The following is a 9354-nucleotide window of genomic DNA, read 5'->3' as shown; positions in this document are numbered from 1 at the left end:
TAATAACTCTGTGCAGGTGTACACATGGTGATTGGTATGTGTCAATGCATTCACTACCACTTCCCAATACTCCAAAGATGTAGGCATTATTATTATTCATTTTTTTTTTTTTTGAGAAGGAGTCTCCCTCTGTCACCAGGATGGAGTGCAGCGGCAGGATCTTGGCTCACTGCAACCTCCAATTCCCTGGTTCAAGCGATTCTCCTGCCTCAGCCTCTTGAGTAGCTGGGATTACAGGCATGTGCCACCACACCCAGCTAATTTTTGTATTTTTGGTAGAGACAGGGTTTCATCATGTTGGCCAGGATGGTCTTGATCTCCTGACCTCGTGATCCACCCACCTCAGCTTCCCAAAGTGCTGGGATTACAGGTGCGAGCCACTGCACCCGGCCCTATTATTCAGTTTTTTACAAAAGTGAAGAAATTCATCTTTGCAGGATTTAAACTCAGTGTGAGTCAATAAACCCGGCTCTCAACCACTATCCTATGCTTTTTTTTTTTTTTTTTTTTTAAGACTGTGTCTCACTTTGTCATCCAGGCTGGAGATCTTGGCTCACTGAAGTCTCCTCAACCTCCCAGGTTCAAGTGATCCTCCTGCTTCAGCCCCTCAAGTAGCTGGGACTATAGGTGCACACCATCACACCTGGCTAATTTTTGTATATTTTTGTAGAGACAGGGTTTGCCACGTTGCCCAGGTTGGTCTCGAACTCCTGGGCTCAAGCAATCCACCCCTCTTGGCCTTCCAAAGTGCTAGGATTACAGGCGAGAGACACTGTGCCCAACCTATCCTATGCTTTTAAAACAAATCCCTAACAGTTTTTTTATTTTATTTTACTTAATTTTATTTTATTTTATTTATTTTATTTAGAGATGGGGTCTTGCTATGTTGCCAGTCTGGACTCAAACTCCTTGGGCTCAAGTGATCCTCCCACCTCAGCCTCCTGAGTAGCTGGGACTGCAAGTGTGTGCCATCACACCGGATCAAATTCAGAGTTTTGAAATAGAAATCTCCTCATTACAAGTTTATCCTCATTTGCTTGTCTTTGCTGTTTTGGTTTCTGACTATTGCGGGTTGAATTGTTCCTCCCTCTGCCCCGCTCCCCGAAAAGATACGTTGAAGTCCTAAACTCCGTCTCTGTGACTGTGACCTTATTTGCAAATACGCACATTTGCAGATGTAATCAGGTAAAGATGAGGTCATACAGGATTGCGGTGGATCCTAAACCCAGTGACTAGTGTTCTTCTACGGAGAGGGAGAACTGGTGACACAGACACATAGGGGTAGGACCGCCTTGTGAAGACGGAGGAAAATTGGGATTAATGTGACATCAGCTAAGGAACATCTAGGGCCACCAGAAGCTGCAAGAGGCAAGGACGGATTCTGTACCGGAACCTCTGGAGGGAGCATGGCCCTGCTGACACCTTGATCTTAGACTCCCAAAGCCTCTAGAACTGTGAGAGAATCATTTTTTTTTCCTAAGCCACCCAATTGGCAGTCCTTTTTATGGCAGCCATGGGAACTAATACAATGACTTTCTAGGCTGCGGTCCCACATGAACCTAGAGTCCAAGAGAGACCTTGACTTTTGTATCCCCAGGGAGACAGCAATCAAATGAACAGATGACCTGAGCACACTGAGCTCATAATTTAGTCTGGGTTCTTGAGTTATTTTGGTGGTTAGTTTTGGAGTGAGATCACTGTGAATCATAAAAACCATAATAATGAGACTGCCTGAAAGTTTCTGGAACAAGGTAGAATATTAAAAAAAAAAACAGCAGGCTTTTGAATTGAATGTAATGATGACGACAGTAGGTTTTTAGGGGAGGGTGGTAGAGTGATCATCTGCAAAGGCTGGGCACTGACCAATGGGAGACATGGTAATATCTCCATTTTGCAGATGAGAAAGATGAGGCACAGAAATGCTAATTCATTGGTCAAGATGGTCCAGCTAGGAAAAGACACAGCCAGGAGTTACATCTAGTCCTTTGACTCCAGGCTGGTTTTCTTCATTCTTGTGCTATATACTGTGTTACTCTATGGTATGTGCTGCAGTGTTCAAGGAGTGTGTGCATACATCATGAGTTAGGTATTATTACCAATTCCATTTTACACTTGAGGAAATGGAGGCTCAAGGAGTTTTAGTGCCTTGCCCACGGTCGAATGGTTAGAGAATAGCAGATGTGGGACTCAAGTTCAAGTCCTGCAATCTCAACCTCCCCACTCCTTCCACTACACCGTTGTGACTGCTGACCAGAGGACTTGGCTTGTGTGGAGTTGGTACTCTTGAACATGTTGAATCTGAAATCACAGTAAAATGGTTAAGTAGGCAAAAGTGCAGGAAAAAAGAAAAGCAAGCCTTCTGAGAAGCTGCACTAGCCTAGGAGAAACCTAGAGGTTGAGTGGAAGTAGTGGGAGCGGGGGAAGGGGGTAAGACTGGAAACTGGTGGCCCAATGTCATGGGAAGGAACCCTGCAGACAGAAGGGCCTCTTGGGTCTAGTGCCATAAAGAAGTCTGGGAGATCCAAGACAGTGGCAAGACCTGGTGTTGGCCAGGAGTAGCTCATCTCAGTAGGGCGCAGAGAGCAGAGACAGACTCCAGGCAGCTGACTGAGCAGTGCAAACCCAGAGGCAGTAAGCTTGGATCACTCTTCAAATCCTGCTTGTGACGGAAGGAGCAAGTCAGCACGGTAGAGAGAATGAAAAGAGTTCGAGTCTTCAGCTAACAGGGGACTCTCATACACATGTAAGGCAAAAAGGAGATGGTGGTGGGAACAAATTAAGGGGCAAATCTCCTCAGGACTGGAGAGGGGACAGAACACTCAGGGTCATTTGTGGTGGTGGTGGTGGTGGTGGTGGTGGCAGGGGCAGGCAGCGTCTGCTTTTTCGTCCTGGAATGGACAGAAGGATGGAGCCAGAGATCATGCTTCCATTTTACAAACATGCATTGATGTGTGTGCTAGCTCACTTCGCTTGCAGGCGGCAAGTGTGGTGAGGGGACTGATGTCTTTGAAATACAAGCCATCTGTTAGGATCAGGTTGTCTGGCAAATAGGATGGAAGTCAGCCATTATCAAAGCAGGTCTGAGGAACTTATAGAATGTTTATATTCTGATTACATTACTTCCTAAAAACAAAAAGCATCCTTTTCACTGGGACTCTGGTTGCGTGTCATAGGCACTCCAGCCAGCTTAAACAAGAAAGGAAAATGTCTTGTCAGGTTAACCTGGGTTCCCATGGGACCTGAGAGCCCGGGTGCAGTCAGCAAGGGCTCAGGACAAGAGAGGCATCAGGAAACTGGCAGCTCAGTCCCAAGTTTCTGCTGGTGTCTCTGTAGAATGGTTTCTTCACCTATACCGCACGGTGAAGATGGCCCATACAGGCATGGCTTTATATCTGTCCTTTGCTCAAGGGACCAGCCCAGACTGGATTGTTTTTCTTCTTCAGGAGACCAAAAAAAAAAAAAAAAAAAAAAGGCTGCTTAAATGACAGCTTAAGCTAATTACAGAATTTAATGGCTCAAATAACTGAAAATTCCAGGACAGCTGGATCCAGGTGGTCAAACATCATCAGGAGGCAGCCTCTTTCCCCACCAGCTCCTTCGCTGGCCACATTTGCTGCTAGTTTTGTTCTCTTGGGACCAGATGACCAATAGGACCTCTAAATTTCTATCCTTCCCCAACAGGCTGGTTCTCTGAGTCTCAAGCCTCAGAATGGGCTCTGATTAGGCCCAGCTTTGGTTACCTGTTCATGTCTCACCTGCCTGTGGCCAGGTGGAAGGAATGTCCGAGGCCTGGGACATGTGCCTGATCAGGTAGTGAGGGCTGAGGATAGACCCAGTCCAAACACATCACAGTGTAAGCAAATGCTCTGCAAAACATGTTTGTTGGGCGCAGTTCTAAGTAGATAAGTTAACTCATTTTAATCTCAGGTTATCTTTTTACTAATATAATATATTGTTGTTTACTAATATAATAATCATATTATCCCTATTTTATAGATGGGGACATTGAGACACAGGTTAATGCATTTCACCCAAGCCCTCATAGCTAATAAATTGCAGAGCTGAGTTGATGCAGAACTTAACTCCAGAAGCTGGGCTCCTGACCATCAGCAGAAGAGAACTGCTGCTACCAGGAAAATGAGAAACAGATGCTGGGCAGGCAGTAACAACAGATGTCTGACAGCCACTCTGCATTCTCCTTCTGCAGAGAGAATTATGTACCCAGTGCAGAGTTGGGTATCCACCCTGGCCTAAAAAGGGAACACGCCTAGGGGGGACATAGGGATCAAGCTGTGCCAAGGTAGTAGCAAGGTGGCTGCTTCTACTATGACCTCGGACATGCACTAGTTCCAGAAGATAGGAGAGACAAAGGCCTAAGTGTCCTTCTACCATTATTTTTGCAGTCAGGAGTCATAGGATTGGGAAAAGTCCATTTCAGTCATTCAGATAAAAGTAAAAATCACCTTTTTTTTTTTTTTGAGACAGAGTTTCACTCTTATTGCCCAGGCTGGACTGCAATGGCACGATCTTGGCTCACTGCAACCTCTGCCTCCCGGGTTCAAGGGATTCTCCTGCCTCAGCCTCCTGAGTAGCTGAGATTACAGGCATGCGCCATCACACCCGACTAATTTTGTACTTTTAGTAGAGATGGGGTTTCTCCATGTTGGTGAGGCTGGTCTCGAACGCCTGACCTCAGGGGATCCGTCCGCCTAGGCCTCCTAAAGTGCTAGGATTACATGTGTCAGCCACCTCGCCCAGCCAAAGCATTATTTTATACACTGTTACATTACGGTTAAACTGCACTTCAGAATTACAAATAATGCAGAAAGTAAATCTATCTTTTTGCATATTCCCAACAAGACTGTCAGGAGAGGCCAGGCTCAGTGGCTCATGCCTGTAATCCCAGCACTTTGGGAGGCTGAGGCAGGAGGTAGGGGGAATCACTTGAGGCTAGGAGTTCAAGTCCAGCCTGGGCATCATGTCAAGATTGTCTCTACACAAAAAATAAAATTAGCCAGGTGTGGTGGTGGACACCTGTAGTCCCAGCTACTTAAGAGGCTGAGATGGGAGGATTGCCTGAACCCAGGAGGTCCAGGCTGCAGTGAGCCGTGATTGCACCACTGGACTCCAGCCTGGATGACAGAGTGAGAAGACCCTGTGTCAAAAAATAAAAAAATAAAAAGACTGTCAGTGTTCTTTTTTTTTTCTTTGTTTTTCATTATTTGTTTTTTTTTTTATATTTATAGTTAGACAGTGTCTTGCTGTGTCACCCAGAATAGAGTGCAGTGGTGTGACTTCAGGACTCATTGAAGCCTCCACCTCTGGGCTCACATGATCCTCCCACCTCAACCTCCCAAGTAGCTGGGACCACAGGTGTGCACCACCATGCTCAGCTATTTTTTAAAAAAATTTTTTAGACATGGGGTCTTACTATGTTGGCCAGGCTGATCTTGAACTGGGCTCAAGTGATCCTCCCACCCTGGCTCCCAAAGAGTTAGGATTAGAGGTGTGAGGCACCACACTCAGCCGACTATTCTGAACAATACATAATCTGCCACATACCAACTTGTTTTTAGGATTAAAAACTTATTTTCAAATATTCACACTGGACCACTGACTTATTTTGATAAAAACAGAGCTCTGCTTAATGGCTACACTGCTATATAAGTTGCATAAGTTCCTCAGTATTCCTTTTGGTGCTTCCTGAGCCATCTGATACAACTTAGAACATTGGGAGGACAAGACGGTAAATGACAGCTTCCTAGAGAACCCGTAAGTAAATTATAATGAGGCACATGTTCTATGTTAGAGCGCTGGAGAGGTGGGGAAGGTTTAGCTTTATTTTTTGAGGTCATATGCATGATTTCGGCAGAAAGGATGGAGAATAGGAAGAAGAAACAGAAGCGGCCCAAGGTTCCAGGACAGGCTTCAGGGATGAGCAGCCTGGGGTCTAGGGAGGTTTAGTAATTTCCCAAGGTCATCCCACTTAAAGAGTCAGAGGAAGAATTTACAGTTTCCATATTTGTCTGTCCCCAAAGCCCGTACATATTCTTTCTTGTGCCCAATGCTGGTTCTCCCTGCAAAAAGGGGCAGAGAGAGAGAAAATAAGGGCAAGAAAGGGAGGTCTTAGATAAAGTGAAAGCTGAGAGGCAAGCGCAGGAGGTAAGAGAGAAAGTAAATACTAACAGAGAAAGCGAGAGGACCAAAAAAGAAAACGAAAAAGGAGGTGAAGACCCTCATTGGTGGTCTTCCAAGTTCCCTTGTTACCCTCGAAGCCGCAGTCCCCAGCCTTCCGATGGAAGATTAATCTGGAGGCCGGGGACGCCGCCTACAGGACGGAAGAGGCCGGGAGAGGGAGGTTCAGGCCCCCGCCAGGCTCCCACCGCGGGCAGCAGACGCGGGCCCCGGGGGAGCTCTTAAAAATATCTGCGCTCCGGGCGGTAGGGGTTGGGGAGGTGGCGGTGGCTCACGCCTGTAATCCCAGCACTTTGGGAGGCCGAGAAGAGCGTATCACTGGAGGTCGGAAGTTTGAGGCCCGTCTGGGCAACATGGTGAAACCCCGTCTCTACTAAAAATACAAAAAAAGCCAATTAGCCGGCCGTGGTGGCGGGCGCCCGTAATCCCCGCTACTTCGGAGGCTGAGGCAGGAGAACTGCTTGAACCCGGGAGGTGGAGGTTTCAGTGAGCCGAGATCGCGCCACTGCACTCCAGCCTGGGCGACAGAGCAAGACTCCGTCTCAAACAAACAAACAAACAAAAAATCCCACAAAAATTTCTGGCGTAGGCCATTTATCCCAGCTACTCGGGAGACTGAGGCAGGAGAATCGCTTGAACCCGGAAGGCGGAGAATGCAGTGAGCCGAGATCGCGCCCTTGCACTCCAGCCTGGGCGACAGAGACTCCGTCTCAAAAACAAACAAACAAACAAACAAACAAAAAATCAGCGCTCGGGGCCCCCTTCCATGGCCGGCTCTCGGGGCCGGGGCGCGGGTAAGGGAGTTTACCCCAGCTCGCTCTAATGTGCAGCCGCGCTGAGTGCGGCGGGCGACGTGGGGCGAGGGGGCCCTGGAGGAAAAGGAAGCCTGCCTCGGGAGGATGCCGGCCCCCGCGCGGTCCCACTCAAGGGGACCCACTTCAGCCGCGCTCTCTGCCAGGGCTTGCGGCCAGGGTGCCAGGCCCTAGACACCTTCCACGTCCAGCGTGGGTCGTCACGGGTAGGTGCGCCTCGGCATCGGGAGGAGGGAGACTGGGGCACTGGAGTCTGCAGCGCCGCCCGGGGCAGGGGCTGGGACCGAGCGCGCGCCCGCAGCTCCGCGCTCCCGACTGCAGCCGGAGCCCGCCGCGTCCCCCGACCCATTTAAAAAACTTAACACTCGGGCGCCACGTGTTCACTTCCCCCACCGCGCTTTAGTTGAGAAGGGTTTTGTGACTTTTCCACTCGACTGCCGCCAAGCGGGCTATTACGCCGCTTCGGACCCCACAGTGGAGACGCGGGGACCAGAGTGACCACGCATTCTTCGGAGGTAGCTTTCTTCATCACCCGCTAACCCGCCACCTTTAAAAAACAGGCACAAGGCGCAAGCGAGAAAGTCAGAGGCAGAGAGCGGCGGAGCACATGCTAGAAAGGTAAGGAGCACATTCAGCGCCAGGTGGGTGGCTTTTCCCTCCGGCTGGGAGAGCCCGGGGCACCCCATGCTCTCCCTGCGCACCCGCGGCTGCTCGGCACCCCGGTCTCGCTCTCGCTCCTGCCCCCACAGCACTTCCCTCGGCGGCCGGGGAAACGGATTAGGTCGTCCGTGTACTTGGGGATGCACGCGGGAAAACCCCGGTCCCCCTCCCCGCAACGTCACTCCTCCTCCGCGCCACGGCCCGGCTCCGCCCTAGGCTCCGGGGGCACCTGCAGGGGGCGGGGTGCCGGGAGACCGGAAACGCGTGGCTCCGGGCCGGGGCGGCCAGCCTCCGCCTCCGCCTCGCGGGCTCTTTAAGGGCGGCGGTTTCCGCAGCCAGCCCGGGGCGGGGAAAGCTGAGCGCGCGGGCCCCACTCGGGGCCGCCTCCCGAGCCGTAAGTACCGGCATGGCGACGCCTCCGCCCGGCCTGGGCGAGTCCTGGGCGAGTCCTGGGCGCTCCGCCGGGAAGCTCACGGCGCCCCGCATGGCCGGGGGGTCCTGAGAGGGCCTGTGCCCCGCCTTGCCTGGTCTCCCTCTCACCCCTGAAGGGATGCCGCAGCTCCGGGGCCCGCGGGCAGGAAGGGCGCACTGGTCGGCCCGGGAGAGGGGTGAGTGGGGGGCAGCTCTAGGGGGACCTCGGGGAGGCCTCCGAGCTCCTGCTGTCCCCGTGAGCCACTCGGAGGCCCCCAGTGTCGCTCCAGTCCCGGGAGGACGGAACTGCGGCGACCGTATATTTCTGGCTTATCAAACCGCTAACACCCAGTTTAAGGGCAGGTTCGGTCCCATTGTTATCACTATTGAAGCAGCCGATGGAGGAGAGGAGGTGGGTGGCGAAACCGTAACAAAAGAACCCGGGCCGCCCGGCTGGCTGCAGCTGCAGTCCCGACTCCCGGGTCTGGATTGGAAGCGCTGCTTTCTCCGCTGCCCTGGGGCCCTGGGCGGTCACCGCTAGTTCCACCGCCTGTGCAGCTCTGAATTCACGGAGTGGTAGCAGTGCAATGTGTAGGGTATTCTGCGGAAGTTGGAATGTTCTGGGCTTTTTCTTTTTCCTTCCCCGAAGACATCCGTTGACACAAATGCCGAGCCAAATCTCACTCAGGTTCGAAAGAGCCATGCAAAAGAAATTGGACAAAGGCTTCCTTCACCTGTTTCTTTTTTTTCTTTTGAACTTGTAAAACAACCGTAAAAGCATTTGGAGTTAGTTAAGAGATAATGTATCTTTTGGCCAGAGCGTCACCCAGGATTCTTTTGCACGACAGGTCTGAGCAGAGGGCAGGGTGCAGGCGGAATGGCCCTGGTGCCCTATGAGGAGACCACGGAATTGGGGCTGCAGAAATTCCACAAGCCTCTTGCAACCTTTTCCTTTGCAAACCACACGATCCAGATCCGGCAGGACTGGAGACACCTGGGAGTCGCAGCGGTGGTTTGGGATGCGGTAAGTAAGCCCTGTGGGACCTCTGAAAACGTCCACACTTGCTTGTAAGACTGACTTTTTAAATTTTTTTTAAAACAGCCTTATTGAGATGTAATTCACATACCATACACTTCACCTTTTTTTTTTTTTTTTTTTTTGTGACAGAGTCTCGAGTCTCGCTCTGTCGCCCAGGCTGGAGTGCAGTGGCGCGAACTTGGCTCACTGCAAGCTCCGCCTTCCGGGTTCATGCCATTCTCTTGCCTCAGTCTCCTG

General features: G+C 50.9%; 1 protein-coding gene across 4 annotated transcripts in view; it reads left to right on the top strand.

Annotated features, from left to right (window-relative positions):
- Positions 1–7403: 7403 nt before the first annotated feature.
- The window catches only part of METTL21A (methyltransferase like 21A), a 14444-nt gene continuing 12493 nt past the window's right edge, over positions 7404–9354 (top strand). Inside the window, exons 1-2 of one of the 4 annotated variants that reach the window (XM_011993893.1) lie at positions 7404–7648; positions 8927–9102. In XM_011993893.1, coding sequence (XP_011849283.1) covers positions 8956–9102 — 147 coding nt within the window. In that variant the 5' untranslated portion in view covers positions 7404–7648; positions 8927–8955. Of the gene's footprint in view, positions 7649–7945; positions 8276–8363; positions 8491–8926; positions 9103–9354 lie in introns of those variants that run through there. The other 3 variants (XM_011993891.1, XM_011993890.1, XM_011993892.1) reach the window with 3 other exon arrangements.

The sequence above is a fragment of the Mandrillus leucophaeus genome, unplaced genomic scaffold (genome assembly GCF_000951045.1).
Source record: "Mandrillus leucophaeus isolate KB7577 unplaced genomic scaffold, Mleu.le_1.0 Scaffold436, whole genome shotgun sequence".
Classification (NCBI taxonomy): Eukaryota; Metazoa; Chordata; class Mammalia; order Primates; family Cercopithecidae; genus Mandrillus; species Mandrillus leucophaeus.
Note: the sequence above shows the minus strand (reverse complement) of the source record. Positions and strands in the feature narration are given on the sequence as shown.